The 20,181-nt window shown below is 34.8% G+C and overlaps 1 protein-coding gene across 1 annotated transcript in view; it reads right to left on the bottom strand.

The window, feature by feature from the left end:
* Positions 1–916: 916 nt before the first annotated feature.
* SRFBP1 (serum response factor binding protein 1) overlaps positions 917–20,181 on the bottom strand; it is a 62,898-nt gene continuing 43,633 nt past the window's right edge. Inside the window, exons 5-8 of the mRNA XM_081232440.1 lie at positions 8,565–8,646; positions 7,077–7,788; positions 5,773–5,810; positions 917–2,247 (exon numbers count right to left, since the gene is read on the bottom strand). Coding sequence (XP_081088566.1) covers positions 2,063–2,247; positions 5,773–5,810; positions 7,077–7,788; positions 8,565–8,646 — 1,017 coding nt within the window. The 3' untranslated portion in view covers positions 917–2,062. The remainder of the gene's footprint in view (positions 2,248–5,772; positions 5,811–7,076; positions 7,789–8,564; positions 8,647–20,181) is intronic.

Genomic DNA, 20,181 nt, shown 5'->3' with positions numbered 1-20,181 from the left:
TATTTGGGAAATTTGGGTGAAGGATATTGTGTAGTAAAGGACCTGGCCTTGCCCAAATAAAGAAAGTGCCTTTGGCTTCAGCTTCGTGGATGCACTCTATGTCATACCTGATAGGAGTGTCTTTGTTTAGGGCAGGAGCTGGCTGCACTTAAAAAGACCTACCATGTAATTTAGGATGGGGACTTCGGTATTCTTAATCCATCTGCAACAATCATGCTGGCCATCAACTGATCACGTCTTCATACTGAAGCCACAATAAAAATTCAGGACACTAAAGCTCAAGTGAGTTTCTCTGATTGGCAATACTCTGTGCATATTGATGCCACGATGGTAATGCAACCTGAGGACAACAGAAACTTTGCTTTTAGAACCCTCACAGACTTTGCCCTAAGCATCCCCTTCCTTTGGCTGGTTATAATCTGTACCCTTTCCCTGTAATAAACTGTAATTGCGAATATAATAAGTTTCAGTGAGTTCTGCAAGCAAATTTTTGAACCTGAGTGTATTTGGCGAACCCTCCCCTGCAATCTCCGAACCTGCAGTTGGTGTCAGAAGTGAGCGTGGTCTTGTATGGGCTCTTTCCACTAACTTTGTAGGCAAACCCTAATTCCTCGAAGTTGGGGTTAGATGTCTTGGGCCAACAGACAGTGCTCTCAACCTCCCAGTTTGGCTAAATCTGGGTAGGGATAGAGACATTATTTTTTAACTTTTCCTGTAGTAATTCTTCATAATTAAAATTTCAATTTAAATTAATTTCAATTTGACATAATTGGAATTATGTAAAAATAAAAATTTAAAAAAGGAGAAAAAACCAAATTTTGCATTTAATACAGCAAAAATAATTTTCTTTCTGTATGATCTCTTGAATTCTATTGCTCTAGTTATCTAAATTCTTAAGCTCTTGAAAAAGATAAAAATGACTTTCCAGAGCTTCTGAATTCCTGTTAGCCAGAAGTTTTTTTCTGTCATTAACAGCACCAATGCATAGAAAACAGAGAATTTAGTTAGTGTTACTTAGTTAACCGAGAACCTTAATTTCTCAGAGCAACAAAAAGTGAAACATTTGAAGGGATTTTTAAAATCCTGTTTTCCTTTTAAATAACAGTACTATGAAGTATAAAACAGTACCTTCTTCAGTGAGTTATCTCATAACCTCTGCTCAGCTATCAGTACAAATGCTCCTTCAATCACATCTCCTTCAGAATTTGTTCTTATAAATTCCAATCTATGACTCCTCAAAAACTGTTTCTATAAGAACACATGGGAGAGAGCAAGCAAGGGAACCTGTTGTTGGTTCTCACTGCCCCCTGCTGCAGCAGGGACCCCAATAAAGCCCTGCCTGAAAAAAAAATAAGAATACATGGTCAAGATATTACACATTCTTGATTTGACAGAAATTTTATATGCAGTAAAATACAAAACACATTTTTGTTTGTGTTGCTACATTTAAACATGAATGTTGTCCAACTAAGTGAAGCATAATTCAGAAATCCAAAATTTTCCTGGGAACCTATTTTAAAACAGTTAAAAACTAAAAAATTACAAAAAATTAAAACTATAACAAAAGTTAATATTTACTTATATAATTTATTATCTGTATACCCATAATAAAAGTTACCATCTTAATTTTGCTAAGAATAATTTTCAGCAAAAATGATCTATTTTAGATAGCTACAATTTCCTCATATTTTTCCATTATTATTTTAAATATACCTCAACATTTATTTTCAAAGTAAAGAAACACAGAGCTAAACTAGTGAAATATACTTCATGATTAGCACAAATGAGAAAATCTGGGACAGCCAGTATCTCAATATTCTTTTATAGAGGGAATAGTCTTGACATATTTAAAATTAATTTAAGTATGCACTTTATTTGTGGAAGCTTAAATATAACTTGAACACACTTAAAAAAAAAAAGACAAAACCAAACATTTCTATAACCCGTTCAAAGAGACTTATTCAAATACGTATTTAAATACTGGGCTGGTTAAGAAAAAAAGAAAGGTTAAAAACAGAAAAATAAATTTTAGATAGAGAAGTTCACAAAAAAATAGTACTAATCAATCATCAAAGGTAATTTTTTTCCCCTGAAACACAGCAATTTTGGATTGCTGTTCTTTTCGCCTCCGGCTTGCTTCCCATGAAGGATGAAGAGGCAGCTGTGATTTCTGTTTTGTATTTTCAGGTCCTCTTCGTGCACTCTTATTAAACTGATTATTGATCTGAGGTTCAATTTGCTGAAAATCTGGAGGAGAAAGCAAAATTAATGAAAACTAAGTCTATACATAAATAGCATAGAAAACAAATATATTTTATCTTCTCATATCAGTGTTTAAGGAAGAAATTTAGTTTTACTTAAATGGAATACCTCACAGTGTAAAATCTAAGTCCTACAGGGAAGTTTGAAGTTGAAATACACATATGAGCAGTCAATTTTGGGAGACATGCTTTCTAATTGTTGTAAATAGATGTCTGTTGCATGCCTCCTAGTATATGCTGTGCTGTCTTATTTACACTGACATTAAGAAACACAGTCCAGACAACATATAAGGCAAAAAAATTTTAAAAGGAGGGGCATTTTGTATTTATAAAGGAATATGATTCATTATCATATGACACCTGTGTGCGGAGCAATGTAGCCAGAAAATTCACGTTTTAACTAAAATATTGAATCCAACAGTGTTGATGGGTGAGCTGTTTAAAGGGCTGTTAATTGATTCCACTCCCTTATGTTATTGAACAAAAAGTTGTGATTGCAAGGTAAACTGCTGTATCTGCTCAAATTTAAGACTAAGTTCTTTTTTAACCATAAAGTTATCCACCAGATATGAGGGTGGCTACTTGTATTCTAGTCCTTACAACCTCTTTTATTATGAGAAACTTCAATTATATTATTTTGAACAAAGTACTGGGAGACATGCTAGCCTGAAAAGACTGAATCAATGCATATTTATAGAATCATAAAGAAAAAGAGAGGCAAAAAATTTAATACAGATTTATTAATCAGTCCTAGGGATGTATAATTTCTCCACTGCAAGTTAGCCATCATTGTCAGAAGCCTTTTAAAGATCTTAAAAAGCAAATGTCATAATGTTATACAAGCAAGTGTACAGTTGGGATAACATTTCCAAAACATCACTGCACACAGATTCAAAACGTCCCATATCTTGTACAAATCACATGTGCTCTAGAAATCTATAATACTCAAAGAATGCCTCTAGTGATAGAGTGATGAATTTAAATGTTAAATGAAATTGTTTCATGTAAACTGAAATTTGAATAAGGCAATATTTCTAAACTGATATATAGTTTACATAATTATGTAAAGCATATTTGCATGAGCAAACAAATGGACAAATTAAGTATCATAAATTTATAAACTAAAAACAAAAACATGTTTTACTTGGGTTTCCTCATCGGGAAAATGTGGGAGTGTCTTAAATTTATAGTTATTCTGTATTTGTGAATATAAGGCCATGTATTTGCCAAACCTAGTATTTTAATACAGCCATTAAAATAACATAAAAATTTGGCACGGGCTTTGCAGTTCAGTGGTAGGTAGTAAGGAAATGGATACCTGAGGCTGAAAAGTGAGCATCCTATGTATATGTTAAGGAAAAGATAAAACTGTTGCCAGTGAAAACTTGGCAAGTAGGCTACATGCCTATGGAATTGCAGCACAAGGGTAAGTGGCTGGAAAGAATAAAAAGATTAGTGTATTGATGGCTCTTTGGCAAAGTATTACAAAAAAAAAAAGAGAAGAGTTCAGGAAAGAACCGGCCAGCTCACAAGCAGAATCAAAAGGGAAGAGAGGGTTCAGATATTTGGGACCTTAAGGTTTAGAAAAGCCTTTGGACTCCTAACGGTAAGAGGTAAGACTAAGAAAGATTTTAAGCAGTAAAGGTCCGAAGAGATTTAGCTCTGGAGCAGAGATAAGAGTAAAGGTATGGCCATCTCAAACAAACCTGAGAATCTGAATGCAACAGACACTAAATGATTGGGACAGTGGTGGAGGGCAGGGACAGGGAATGACCCACTAACATAAATAAGGCAAGTTTGAAAAATAGCTCTAGGAAAGAATTTTTGGTGTGGTGACTAGCTTATTGATGGACTGATTGGAAATAAAGAGATCAGAAATCCAGTAAGTTTTGGAGGGAATTTTTATTGTGAAAGAAATCACAAACCTAGGCTAGAAAAAACCTGACTGTTAAGACTTTAAACCATCTTCACGATCATATATTTTTACTAATCACTCGGGGCAACTCCCAAGAAGATCATACTAACTGTCTACTTCAGCTGTGGCCATGGAACAAAGACCCTCCCAAGAACACAGTCAGAGACCATGGAGAACAGTGGATAAGAAAATTCCTCATAGATTCTTCACAATCTTTGCTCAGGTAGTAGACATGTTGCACACCTCCCATGTTTCCCTTAACTGATTGAGAGTTTTTATTGTGGTTACCTTGTTCCTGCTCTGCCACTAAATATCTGGTCTGAGTTGTGGGCAGGCAGTGTGTCTTTTTAGTGCACAGGTCACCAAATTTTGAGCAGTCACATCATGAGATCTGATTGAAAGCACTGCACCATCACTCAGGGATTCTAGGCTTTGAACTGGATACAATGACTGGGTGGGACTTTGGGTTGGCTTCCTCAGGAAGGAAGCACACAGTGTGCTCTGTGTGTTGAGAAATTACCAGAGAAAATTACCAGTGAAATTACCATCTGATGATCAAAAGGATGGTCAGCAGCAGACAGACAGTTATGTGTTCAAGAAATTCCACTTTCTTTTTCCACCCAGCCGCATAGTTAGACTGCATTTCTTAGCTCCCTTTTGGCTAGGATGGGGTCATGTAACTAAATTCTGGCTAATAAAATGTGAGCAGAACTGATCCCTAACACTTTCAGGCTTGGCCCATGAAAACTTCTTACAAAATTCTCCATGTACTCTATTCCCTTTTGTTGGCCAAATGGAGAATACTTGGGAACAGGAGTAGAAAGGAGCCAAAAGATGGAAGGAGCCTGATCCTTGAATGACTATGTGAAACACAGCCCCTGTGCTGATTCATAATAGACTGTAATGTGAGAAATAAATTTTTATTATTTTAAATCAGTGAGAGTTTGGGATTATGTAGAGAAGTCAGACCACCCAAATATATTAAATTGATTTGTTATGAATTAATCTGAAAATCTGGTTTCACTCTTAACCCTGGAAGTAACATACTTATTACTGAATGTTTAATGGCATGGCATTGACTAAGATGGAACTTACATAGCAATTTACTTAAAGAATATGTTGATTAGTTCAAGATAAATTAAATAGACCTAATATTTCCTTGTAACATTTTTTTTTTTTTTTGGTACACGGGCCTCTCACTGTTGTGGCCTCTCCCATTGCGGAGCACAGGCTCCGGACGCGCAGGCTCAGCGGCCATGTCTCACAGGCCCAGCCGCTCCACGGCATGTGGGATCTTCCCGGACCGGAGAATGAACCCGTATCCCCTGCATTGGCAGGCGGACTCTCAACCACTGCGCCACCAGGGAAGCCCTCCTGATAACTTTTATCTAATATATTTCCTACTGGCAGGACATAGAGGGTAAAAAAAAACAATTAAAATTTAAAAATTATTCTGATAATTATAAGATGCTCTATTTCCATTTCTGTGGGTACATAATTGATTCAGGCTACTAAGCAACCAGAATTTTTCATCTTTCCTCTTTGGCAAAGCATTGCTCAACTGCATATGGAAGTCAGGCAGTCATTAATACATACCTGGGGTTTTGCTTCTTGGAGCCTGTTCTCTGTAATTTCTAAAAGAAGAAAAACACCATTAGGACATTTAAAAGATAAACAAATCCTCTGACTTTAAGAAGATAACATAATAAAAATGTTGATAAAACTCATTAAAAAAAACTATCATACTCCTTTACCCCCCCAGAAACGGATTAAAAAATTATGAAAAGCCCATGTTTTAGCTACATCAAAGGTTTGTTAGACCCCAATATTAGTATAGAAACATGTAGGAATTTTCCTCTCACCACCTGTACAGGGATTTCTGGCCATAAAATATCCTGTCTTGGTTACCTTGTACCTTTGAGAACCATCTAGACAAAGAATTTCAAAAATCTTACAGGGGGAATGAGCCACATATAACAAAAATTAAGATTAACATTTTTTTGGGAGAGGGAAGGGATAGTGGTGTTTAATTTTCAAGTGAGGGAAAAACTGTAGCTTTTTTAGGCACCGTTAGGAGATATATGAAATAATGTAATAATTTTCAAGGCACCAAAGATGGTTTGTGTGTCTTTTCCATACTCTGACTCTTTTGGAAAATTTCAACATCACATTTTTCTATTCTACTAAAAATTATGCCTGACCTATAAATTATAGAAAAAGTTTACTGAAGAAAATAGCTAACCATGATTTTTATTCTAAAACGTGAAGATATCCCCTACCTGATTAGAATTACAAATGAAATTAAACTTATTGATTTATAACAAAACAGCTGTGAAAAGTAGTGATTAACAGAAGGGGTAAGGATGACAGTATCACCAAATATAAAGCAGTCTGGAGAAACTCAGTGTTAGGGCAAGCAGCCTTATCTACTGAAACAGAAATACATAATAAAACAATTGAGTTTTACAATAATGCCCTGGGTCAACAAGAGAAAAACAAAAACAAACAAAAAAAATCACCACATTCTTTTCAGAAAGTTCTGTTTAAAAAGTGAGATATGTGAGAAATTTTCAGAAGTTTTCACCAAAAGCTAACTCAAAGTTTCAAAATTTTGATAATCAAAGGAATAAACTTAAATTAGCTAGACAATTAAATTAGACAAATTTATCTATATTGTCTCATTTTCTGATGAGGTTGGAAAAATGTGGCATTATCATACGTGTATTTGTATATATTATCCAATATAAAGTTGGAGAGGGCCAAGTCTAAACATAGGATGTATTGTACAAACTAGAATTATGTATGAGAGATAGTATCTCAATGTTAGGATGTGTGGTTATTTCATATCTTTCGAAAAATTAAGAACTAATAATTCTTTCAGGATGAAAAAATACCCTTACCTTCCAGAGCTTTTAGATCCAGATAAAGAATGGAAAAACACTGATTCAAACTTCCTTGCTTCTGTACGTGGCTTGTTTTTATCACTTCTCATATCCTGATGGGTTTCAAGTATATCTTCTTCAGGCAACAATTTTTTTGGGGGGGTTTGTTCCTTAACTGAAAAATGACACCTACTTTCCTTCTTCCGTGTCCGTTTGACTTTCCCAATGAAGAAGTCATCACCACTATCACTATCCTCAGACATGGAAGACTGTTTGTAAAACCTTTCTTCTGTGCTATCATCAAAATATTCCTTCTCTTCTTCATGTAATTCTTCTCCATCACTGTTAACACCAAGTGAGCTATTGGACTCTTTCTCTTTTTTGATTTGACTAAATGTTTTCATTTTGGGGTCAGTAGGTGTCTTCTGGGGTTCAGAGGGTACTGCAGAATCTTTTTCAGAAGGCTTTGATAGAGAATTTGGAATGTCCACTGTTTTGGATCCATGCTCCATCTTGGCTATTTTTTCTTTTGAATTATTTATTGGTTTCTTTGCCAATATTTTGGCTTCTTTCTCTTTTTGCTCACTGATAATAGTTCCTTCATGCTGTAACTTACTGGCATCGTCATTTGAACACAAAGTGTCCTTGGAATGATTTTCTCCTGAAGCATTCTTTGATGACTTAACTTCAACAACATTTTGTCTTGCATCTTTAAAGGCTTTGACAGCAGCTGCAAGAGAAACAGCATATGACTTGTTTCAGCATTGAAACAAATAATACAAAACATTACTGTTTTAGTAGAGTATTTCTTAAATTATTTGGAAATACTTAAGAGAATGATTGGAATTTATATTACATATATATAATGGGTATGAATTTACAAAGAAATCTATTGACTTTTACAAAACCAAACATATACAAAATGCTCAGAGGTATCCATTTTAAATCTCTAAAATTAAAAGAAAATTTATTCCTTCATGTATGGATGTTAAGAAGAACAGTAAAAACTTCACAACATACAAATAAATAGACTAAAATGGCAACTTTAATTTCTGTAATAATAATGTATTAATACAATTGTAAATACCGTAAATTGTGCTTTCAGACATAAAAATAAGTATCTTCTAATCTGTGCAGAAGCATTTAATTCTTTCAATACATTTTAAAATGTACATACATAAATAGAAATTATGTGACTAAGTGGCAACATCATAAGTAATAATATGAATTATACCAATATTTAGAAAATCAATTATATTCAATATTATCATGAATATATATTTTAGAAATTTAGGAAATAGGAATTTAGAAAAAATACAAAATTTTTTCAGACATCAGGTAACTTCCATATTTTCAGGTAGCTTTCCACATTTGGAAATATTTGAAAGAGACATTTATAATATAAAAGATCCTCAAAAGGAGAAAAGCACCCTAAAAGTAAATAAATGAATGGCCGTTTATTCAAATCATGTACCATAAATGGCTTAAAAGTCATTTAATTCATACCTTTTAGCACATCTATTTTTTTCTTCAGAAGAGGGTGCACTGCTAGTCTGGCAACTGCTCTTTCAGTTGCAGTAGAATCAGGCTGCAAATTGAAACAACAAGCACATGCAAATAAAAACTATGTAACACTACTAAGAAGTGAATAAAATGCAATCCATTATAATTTTTAAAAGTTAAGAGTTAGGGAACAGGAATCTGTTAATATTCTAATTAGACAACTCACCTGTAATCCATGCTAAAGATAACACAGTGACAAAAATACTACTGTTCTTAACAGTTAAAATTATCATGTAATCAATGAATAAATATTCTTTGGGTACTTAGTATCTTTCCAGAATTGTGGTAGGCACTGTGTGTGATACTAAAAAAAAAAAAGTAATATAGCTCCTGTATTCAAAGAGTTTAAAAGATCTAGTTAAGAAGACTAAAATAATATGAAAGAATCAAGTAACACATTAGTACTAAGCTGGGTGATATAACCCATGACTACTATAATGCTTGAAGTTCCATTTACTAGAGACCTAGAAATTATCAAATGCTATATATTTTTATTTTGAATGACTAGTACCATTACTGTATTCTCACAACCTTTCACCAGTGCCTGGCTTATAGCCAACACTTTATAGATGTTTGATGATGACTGAATGGGACTATATACATATATATATATATATATATATATATACATATATATATACACACATACATACATTAGTATTTATACATTTAGAAAATTCATAATTCAGACTGCTTTAAATATCACCTGTAGGCTGAAAACTTCCAAATTTCTACCTCAAGCTCTAAGTTGAGTTCCAGACTCACATATCCAACCACCTACCTGACATGTTAAAAGAGAATGCTGTGACTTTCTTCTTAAACCTACTTCTGCTATAGTCTTTCCCATCTTATTGTAGGTAATTTTAATTTTTCTGGTTGCTCAGGCCTAAAACTCAAATGATTCTTCCATTACATTTCTCCTTTCTTCACAGCTCACAATAAATCCTTCAGCAAATCCTGTGGTTTCATCTGCAAAATCTATCCAGAACCAGTCACTTACACCATTTCTACTTACTACCTTTGACCAAATCACCAATACCTCTCACCTGGACCAATGTAATAAGCTCACACCTGGTCATTCTCCATTGTGTCTTGTTCCCTCACAGTCAATTTCCATATAGCAGTCACAGCAAGCTTTTAAACAAAACCAGATCATGCTATTTCCCTATCTGTTCTTTTTAAAGCTTTACTGCCTTCTGATGCTTAGGCTCTTCGTTTGCAAGCTCTTCTCTACTTGGAATACTCCCAAATACACACGGGCTGATCATCTCATTATATTCAGGTCTCTGCTCAAAAGTTATCTGAACTAAAACACTTTCCATCACTATTTACTTCACATCACTCAACACAGCACACCAGTGCAGATATTTTCATATCTGTGAGGCAGGGACTTTTGTATTCCACATTCCTGTAGACCTAGTGCCTAGGACAATAACTGATAATAGTTGGCATTCAATAAATATTCCATGAAGCAAGTAAAAATTTCACTAGTGTGTGAAAGTAGAGCTATCAGCTTTACACATCTTTACTTTAAATTTACCCTTCATTGTTAACAGCCCAATAAGGCCTTTTCCTTTCCCGTAATAAACACTTATGCGTACCTAAGTAAAAGCAAGATGATAACAGTTTGAAATCTATTCTGTTGGAGAACTTATCTAGGTAGAGTCCCTCAGAGAATAACTCCTTTAAATTAGACCTGGTGCAAATCCTGTGCCAGGATGACTTGCTGCCTAATTACCTTCTGTCCTAGGTCAAATGGTATCCTCCCCGAATTTTATATCCAACTAGAAACTGAGAATGTGATCCTACTTGGAAACAAGGTCATTGCAGATATAATTAATTAAGAGGAGAGTATACTGGTTTAGGGTGGGCCCTAAATCTAATATGACTGGTGTCTCTATAAGGAGGACACTTGGATACAGAGGCACAGGGAGACAGAAAGGGAATAACAATGAGGCAAAGGCTGGAATTACCCCGCCACAAGCCAAGTTGGAAGAAGCAAGGAAGGGGTCTTCCCTAGAACCTTTTGAGGAAGTACAGCCCTACTGATGCCTTGATTTCAGATTTCTAGTCTCCTGAAACACAAGAAAATATTCTAAATTTCTGTTGTCATATAACATTTAACTTTTGGTATTTTGCTATAAATTTCTGTTGTTACATACCATCTAGTTTTTGGTACTTTGTTACAGCAGCCTTAGGGAAACTAATACACCTTGATTCTGACTCTTAGACACTGTCTCTGTTCAGCCTTCTCCAAGAAATATAGTCCATTTGGAGACTATTCATTAAGTACAGTGTTAAGCCAATCCTGTTTCTTCAACTGCTTGCTGGGTTTCCTTTTTTTTTTTTTCCCTCTTTGCTAACGATAAGTTTGTTTTCTATGTCTGTGAGTCTGTTTGTAAATAAGTTCATTTGTATCATTTTTTTAGATTCCACATATAAGTGATATCATTTGATATTTATCCTTCTCTGTCTGACTACTTTACTTAATACAATAATCTCTAGGTCCATCCATGTTACTGAAAATGTCATTATTTCATTCTCTTTATGGCTGAGTAATATTCCATTGTGTGTGTGTGTGTGTGTGTGTGTGTGTGTGTGTATCACATCTTCTTTACCCATTCATCTGTCAATGGACATTTAGGATGCTTCCATGTCTTGGCTATTGTAAATAGTGCTGTTAGGAACACTGGGGTGCATGTATCTTTTCAGATTAGAATTTTCCTTGGATATATGCCAAGGAGTGGGATTGCAGGCTCATATGATAACTCTGTTTCCAGTTTTTTTGTTTTGTTTGTTTTTTTACTTTGAAGAAACCTTTACTGCTTATTTAAATGATAAATAACAACTCAGTACTTTAAGTTGTCCAAGCAGTTTATTCCTCTATAAGATAATGAATGAGCAAAAAAGAGAATATTCAGAATGATATGCTCATTTCCCTAGAATGTTCAGTAAGCAACATACTGTGTTCTTTCAGCTTAAAAGGTTATAACTATATTGTATTCCACACAGCATAGGTCACCTATGCTGTGTGTTTTTAGTTTTTTAAGGAAGCTCTACACATTCTCCATAGTGGCTACAACAATTTACATTCCTACCAACAGTGTAGGAGGGTTCCTTTATCTCCACACCTCCCCAGCATTTATTATTTGTTGACTTTTTGATGATGGCCATTCTGACTGGTGTGAGGTGATACCCCACTGTAGTTTTGATTTCCATTTCTCTAATAATTAGCGATACTGAGCATCTTTTCATGTACTTGTTGGCGACCTGCCTGTCTTCTTTGGAGAAATGTCTACTTAGGTCTTCTGCCCATTTTTTAATTGGGTTATTTGGGTTTTTTTGACATTAAGCTGTAAGACCTATTTGTATATTTTGGAAATTAACCCCTTGTTAGTTAATTAACCACACTGTTTGCAAATATTTTCTCCCAGTCAGTAGGTTGTCTTTTAATTTTGTTTATGATTTCCTTTGCTGTGTAAAACCTTTTAAGTTTAATTAGGTCCCATTTGTTTATTTTCATTACTCTAGGAGGCAGATCCAAAAAAATTATTACTGTGATTTACATCAAAGAGTGTTCTGCCTATGTTTTCCTCTAGGAGTTTTATAGTATCTGGTCTTACATTTAGGTCTTTAATCCATTTTGAGTTTATTTTTGTATAGAGTGTTAGAGAATGATCTAATTTCAGTCTTTTACATGAGGCTGTCCAGTTTTCCCAACACCACTTACTGAAAGAGACTGTCTTTTCTCCATTGTATATTCCTGCCTCCTTTGTCACAGATTAATTGACCATAAGTGCATGGGTTTATTTCTGGGCTTTCTATACTGTTCCATTGATCTATATGTCTGTTTTGGTACCGGTACTACACTGTTTTGATTACTGTTGCTTTGTAGTATAGTCTGAAGTCAGGGAGCGTGATTCTTCCAGCTCCATTCTTCTTTCTCAAGATTGTTTTGGCTATTCAGGGTCTCTTGTGTTTCCAAACAAATTAAAAATTTTTTTGTTCTAGTTCTGTGAAAAAATGCCATTAGTAATTTGATAGGGATTGCACTGAATCTATAGATTGCCTTGGGTAGTACAGTCATTTTGACAATATTGATTATTCCAATCCAAAAACATGGTGTATCTCTGCTTCTTCAACTCCTTGCTGGGTTTCCTGAAGTAATACAGGGCTTCCTACTCATGTTATCTACCTAGGAGGGACATGAGAGAATCTGGCAAGAAAGCCTATTGCTGGTATCCTGTGTTACTCAGTGACCAGCTGGGCTGCTGAAAGTATGGGTCAAACACACTGGCTTGAGTTTTGTAAAAAAGCTATTAACACAGAAACCTCAATGAAGAACATGCTTTTTCAGGCTGAAAAGGCTCAACACAATATATGAAAATAGAATCACATGACAATGCTGGGGTCTACAACTTTCAGAAAGAAAAAATAAAACCACACACACAAAATTCAAGAATCAGAATTAGAGGTCAGGACAATAAATTTGTAGGAAAATGATTTCCAAACTAGAGAAGAATAAAAATACTTTCAGACATGAAAGTTTTTAAAAGTTTACATTCTTTGAACCTTTCTCCCTAGAAGCCAGTGGCTCCACTAAAATGAGGAAGGAAACAAAAAATGAGGTAGGCATGGGATAAAAGAAACAGGAGATCCAGGCAAAAGGAATGCCCAGTATGGTAGCAGGAGATTTAGATTTACATTTACAATACCTAGTGTTATTAACTATCTTGAGAGGAGATTTCAATAACTGATGAGGAGTTTGGTGTTACATAGAGAGTACACAGAAAACAACAAAATAAACATAATAATTACAAACTATAAGTAGAAATATACAGAAAAAGAAAAGTAATAATCACTCACTACATGACTCACAGCCAAAATAACATAATCACTAAATGTTCATCTCATCTAAATCTAACTCAAGTATATTAGGAAGATGGGGGGATAAGGAGGGTACATATACGACACAGGGGCTGAAGGAGGAAAGAGATCTAAATCCTTATAAACCACAGCAGGAAGTCGCTAATGCTTCAAATGTACAAATATAAACATACTTATGTGGGGGTAAATCCTGTCAGAATCAACTGAACTTGAAAGTGGGGAAAGACCAATAGAGAGAACTGTCATTTTCACAAAAAAATCTTGTAGAACTATTTGATTTTCAAACTGGCCCATGGGCCAGCTTCTCACCTGCTGTCTGTTTTTAAAAATAAAGCTTTATGGGAATACAGCCAAATTCATTCATTCACATACTATCTATGGCTGCACTATGTCACAATGGCATTGTTGAGTAGTTGTGACAAAGACTGTAAGGCCTAGAAAGCCTAAAATATTTACAATACTGTCCTTTACAGAAGGAGTGTAATGTTGCTCTACATCACATGCAAGTAGAATCCTCAGTGAAGGTAAACTAAAAACTGAGGAAATCAGAAAACAAATTTTTTTAGCAGGCTCATCATGTTTAAAAGTTGAATTTAAAACAAAAACACTGCCATGACAGACTTTTGTTGCCAAATCGAGGCAACAGGTTATAGCACTAAATGCAGTAAATGTGCTTCCTGAACGCTGACATAATAAGAGATTCCAGCTTAGTAGAAACAATTTGGTATTCAGTGCAGAAGCAGTATGTCTTAATCCTCAGGACTAATTCTAGAACATTTATATGCAAAAACAATAACAGTGACAACAAAAACAACTAGTCCTGACAAACGTTATACACACCCCAGGAATCTTTCCTCAGGTTACAAGGGAAAAAGACATTCCAATAGCATCTGTTTTTTCTTTAACTGTTTCTTTCAGTATATTTCCTGAGTAGCTACTAAAAATTCAATTCACTTCAAAGAAAATTCCTGATGTATGAACAACTGTATCTGTAAAGCAGATAAACTAGAAAGTAATTATTTTTATCAGGTGAGTTAATTTCACGTTTTAGATAAGAAGTTCTGGGAATACGAAATAGATTTTGACTAAATGTATTCATGTATAATTGTTCAAAACCATATTTACTACTGTTACCAAATCCCTGCTTTGACAACTTCCTAAAAGCTTTAATGAACTGGGTATTTTTCTTTCCAGAGCTAGTTATATCTTTCCATCTTAGTTATAAAGTTTTAGAAGAACAGTGGTAATACTTGGGTGTTGTGTCTAGTGTTGACTCAAAGTAATACTGCTTCGATAGGAATCATTTTTTCTTTGAATTTACTTAGCAATGCTGTTTCTCTGCCCTGGAAGATATCCCAGAGTTAACTGTGACTTAGTGATCTAATTTCAGTAAATTCTCTTAAAAAAAAAAGGTGGGGGGGGGCTCTAGAATAAGATTTAAAATTGTACAATTATGTATTAGGCTAATAAACGAAGATGTTATTCTTATATGTCATCCTCTATAACTGTGGCGAACTTATTTGGGGAGAATACAGGTTAATAAGAAGTGAGATTGGTTAAAAAAATAGCCATTGTGTTGCATAATCCCAGGGTTGACATTCACACTGTAGTTGTCACAACTGGAGTTGTACAGTATATTGCTTATGCACCCGTATGTATCAGCAGTGAGTTCAAAGAAGAACATGAAGGCTTGAGTCTACAAGCTATATAGCACTATAAAATTAAGTAGTTACTAATCAGGTATGATTATATAACAATTTAATAAGCAGAATTATGTATACCACAGCTTTAGGTTCCGTGATTGTACGTAATTTGTGTTTTTAAAGAAAACACTTAATGGTATCAGCAAATAGAAGTATTATTCTCTTGAAAGTACTTTGTTGATAAAAGTAGGTACTTTAACATAAGATATAAAACATATTCTCATTCTTTATGCTTCTCAGTTTGACAGCTAGTATGTGATGACAATGTGGCTTACTTAGGAAATCTAAGAGGTGTGGGCATTTAACTTCCTGTAATCACTCCATACCAGAGAACAATTTTGTATCTCTGGGTAAGTTTTGAATAGCTATAAATATAAAATCTAGTTTATACTATGAGGCAGTGTCCATGTCCTTAACAGTGGCTAGGATAAACACTACTCCATTGGTAGGAATACAATTGTTTAAAAGAACATAAGAAGAAGAATGGGTTGAAAATAAACGGCTTCTCTAATTAATGCCAATCCTTTTCAAACTCTTCCCAAAAAAAACGTAGAAGGGGGGAACATTACTAAACTCATTTTATGAGCCAGCATTGCCCTGACATCAAAGCCATATAAGGACACTACAGGAAAAGAAAACTACAGGCCAATGCCCCTGATAAATAAAGATGCAAAATTCTAGACAAAATTCTAGCAAATCAAATTCAACAGCACATTAAAAAGATAATACACCATAATCAAGTGGGATTTAACCATGGGATGCAAAGATGGTTCAATATCCACAAATTAATATACATGATGTACCACATTAATAGAATGAAGGCTGAAATATCACATGATCCTCTCAATAGATGGACAAAAAGACAAAATTCAACATCCTTTCATGATAAAAGCTCTCCACAAATTGGGTATAAAAGGAACATACCTCAGTTTAACAAAGATTATGTATAACAAACACAGAGCTAACATCATTCTCAACAATGAAAAGCTGAAATCTTTTCCTCTAAAGTCAGGAACAAGACAAGGGTGCCTACTCTCACCACTTTTATTCAACATGGTACTGGAAGTCTTAGCCAGAGCAGTTAGGAAAGAAAAAGAAATAAAAGGCATCCAAATTGGAAAGGAAGAAGTAAAATGGTCTCTGAATACAGACGACATGATCTTATACACAGCAAACCCTAAATACTCCACTAGAAAATTGTTAGAAATAATAAACAAATTCAGTGAAGTTACAAGATACAAAACCAACATACACAAATCAGTTGCACTTCTACACAGTAACAACAAAATATCTGAAAGAAAAATAAAGAAAACAATTCTATTTATACTACCATCAAAAACAGCAAAATACAAGGAGGTAAATGATCTGTACACTGAAAACTATAAGACTTTGATTAAAGAAATTGAGGAAGACACAAATAAATGCAAAGATACCCCATGTTCATGGAATGGAAGAATTAATATGGTTAAAATGTCTCTACTATCAAAAGCCATCTAGAGATTCAACTCAATCCCTATCAAAATTCCTCCAGAGTGCCAATTGAGGGATGAATGGATAAAGAAGGTATAGTATATATACAACGGAATATTATTCAGCCATGAGAAAGAAGAAAATCCTTCCATTTGTGACAACATGGATGGATCTGGCATTATGCTAAGTGAAATAAGTCAGATACAGAAAGACAAATCCAGCACAGTATCACTTATATGTGGAATCTACAAAAAGCCAAAATGACAGAAGCAGAGAGCAGAATAGTGGTTGTCAGGGACTGGGAGAAGTTAGTCAAAGGTACGAACTTTTAGTTACAAGATGATTAAGTTATGGGGATCTAATATTCAGCATGGTGACTATAGATAACAATACTTTATCAAATAGTTGAAAGTTGCTAAGAGTCAATCTTAAATGTTCTCACCACACACACACACAAATTACGTAAGGTGCTGGATGTATTAACTAACTTTATTATGGTAATCATTTCATACTATATATTTATATCAAACCATCACGTTGTTTACCTTAAACTTATACAATGTTATGTCAATTTATATCTCAATAAAGCTAGAAACAAAAACCAAAACTTTTATCAAAATATTTAAATATATTAGCATCTTTAGAATAAAAGAAAAAAGAAAAAGAAAAAGAAAAAAGAAATGGTTTCTCAAGTTTCACTTAGCTGGAATCTATTTAACAAAAATGTTGTCTTGTAGGTATGTGTCATACCCAATTTGTACCACAATGGTATTTGTGTATGAACATTTCAATATGTCCCTACTGCTTCTAATTTTTATAAACTGGAATTTTGATACAGCTAGGTATACAACATCACTGCTAAATATCTTAGGGAATGAACTATTCTTGTTATAATGAAATATGACAATGTCAGAGTTGTTTAAGAATATTAAAAAAATAATAATAATACAGTGCAGAAATACCATAAAAATCTTGCTGAGATTGTGTGAGGGGTACAAAATATTTATTTTATTTTTTTTTTGGCAAAACAAAACCATACATAGAGAGGACAGCCCTGTCATTTTCATATCTGATGAAGTAAGAATTTTGAAGGGGGACTGAAATGCATTACCAGAATGTTTGATCTGGAAGAGCTGCTTATTAGAGAAATGAGAAAAAAACAAAAGCCAGAGATGGTAAATGACCTGCCTGAAGTCATGCAGTTAGAGGCAGGCAATGATAGTTAGAATGCAAAAACGCCTAAAAATTTAAGCCTCTTCCCTTTGTAAAGGAATCTTTGCAAACAGAAGCATCGTAGACAAAAAATTCCTTTTATTTATTTGCTAGCTGTATTTAATTAATTCATATCTGTTCCTGATGGTCTGTTACTGATTTGCAAATCTGAGTAGCTCATGATTTGGGGAGTAGAAAAAATATTCTAATGGGGAAAAAACTGTGCAAATGGAAAAACTGTTGATGACATACACATTAGTAATATGCTTTATAAATACTCAGGGTTTAAGTTTTCATTCTTATAAGACGAATAAAAGATGTTATACATGTACATGCATACCTTGTTTTATTGCACTTCACAGATATTATGGTTTTTTTTACAAATTGAACGTTTGTAGCAACCCTGTGTCTATCAAGTCTATTGGCACCATTCTTCCAACAGCATTTGCTCACTTTGTGTCTCTGCATCACATTTTGGTAATTCCTGCAATATTTCAACTTTTTCATTATTATTATATTTGTTATGGCCATCTGTGACCACTGATCTTTGATGTTACTATTGTAACTGTTTGGGGTGCCAAAAACCATGCTCATATAAGAAAACAAACAACTGATGTTCTGACTGCTCCACTGAACACTGAGATGTTCCCCCGTCTCTCTCTCTGGTCCTCCCTATTCCCTGAGACAAAACAATACTGAAATTAGGCCAATTAATAACCCTACAATGGCCTGTAAGTATTCAAGTGAATGGAAGAGTCACGTCTCTAACTTTAAATCAAAAGCTAGAAAGGACTAAGCTTAGTGGGGAAGGTATGCTGAAAGCCAAGATAGGTTGAATGCTAGGCCTTTTGCCCCAGACAGTTAGCCAAGATGTAAATGCAAAGGAAAAGTTCTTGAAGGAAACTAAAAGGGCTACTCCAGTGAACACACAAATGATTAGAAAGCAAAACAGCCTCACTGCTGATAACACAGAAAGCTTTACTGGTCTAGATAGAAGATTAAACCAAAAGCCACAACATTTCCTTAAACCAAAGCCTAATCCAGAGCAAGATCCTAACTCTCTTCGGCTCTTTGAAGGCTGAGAGAGGTGAGGAAGCTGAAGAAGGAAAGCTAGGAGAGTTTGGTTCATGAGGTTTAAGGACAGAAGCTATCTCCACAACATCAAAGTGCAAGGTAAAGCAGCAAGTGCTGATGTAGAAGCTGTAGCATATTATCCAGAAGATTTGACTAAGATAAACAATGCAGGTGGCTACACTAAACAACAGACTTTCAACGTAGAAACAGCCTTTTTGGGAAGAAGATGCCTTTTATAGCTAGAAAGGAGAAGTTAATGCCTGGCTTCAAAGGACAGGCTGACAACTCTTGTTAGAAGCTAACGCAGCTGGTGACTGAAGCTGAAACCAGTGTTCATTTACCACTCCGAAAATCCTAGGGCCCTTGAGAATTATGCTAAATCTACTCTGCCCGGGCTCTCTAAATGGAATAGTAAAGTCTGGAGACAGCACATCTGTTTATAACAGGGCTTAATGAACTGAATATTTTAAGCGCACTGTTGAGACTTACTGCTCAGAGAATAAGATTCCTTTCAAAATATTACTGGTCATTGACAATGCACCTGGTCATCAGGGCTCTGATGGAGGGGTACAACGAGATTCATGTTGTTCTCATGCCTCCTAACACAACACACATTCTGCAACCCCATGGATTGATGAGTCATTTCAACTTTCAAGTCTTCTTTAAGAAATACACTTCATAAGGCTGTAGTTGCCATAGCTAGTGATTCCTCCGATGGAACTAGGCAAAGTAAGTTGAAAACCTTCTGGAAAGGATTCACCATTCTACATGCCATTAAAAACATTCATGATTCATGGGAAAAGGTCAAAATAGTAGCAGTAACAGGAGTTTGGAAGAAGTTGATTCTAACCCTCATGAATGACTTTGAGAGGTTCAAGACTTCAGTGAAGGAAGTAACTGCAGATGTGGTGAAACCAGCAAGAGAACTAGAATTGGAAGTGAAGATGTGACTGAATTGTTGCAATCTCATGATAAAAGTTGAATATATGGGGATTGCTTCTTATGGATGAGCAAAGAAAGTCATTTCCTGAGATGGAATCTACTCCTGGTGCAGATGCTGTGAAGATTGCTGAAATGACCACAAAGGACTTAGAATATAATATAAACTTAGTTGATAAAACAGCAGCAGTGTTTGAGAGGACTGACACCAATTTTGAAAGAAGTTCTATTGTGGGTAAAATGCTATCAAACAACACTGCCTGCTACAGAGAAAT

The sequence above is a fragment of the Mesoplodon bidens genome (assembly GCF_964165515.1).
Source record: "Mesoplodon bidens genome assembly, chromosome: 4".
NCBI classification, from domain to species: Eukaryota; Metazoa; Chordata; class Mammalia; order Artiodactyla; family Ziphiidae; genus Mesoplodon; species Mesoplodon bidens.
This window is presented reverse-complemented; position numbering and strand designations above follow the sequence as displayed.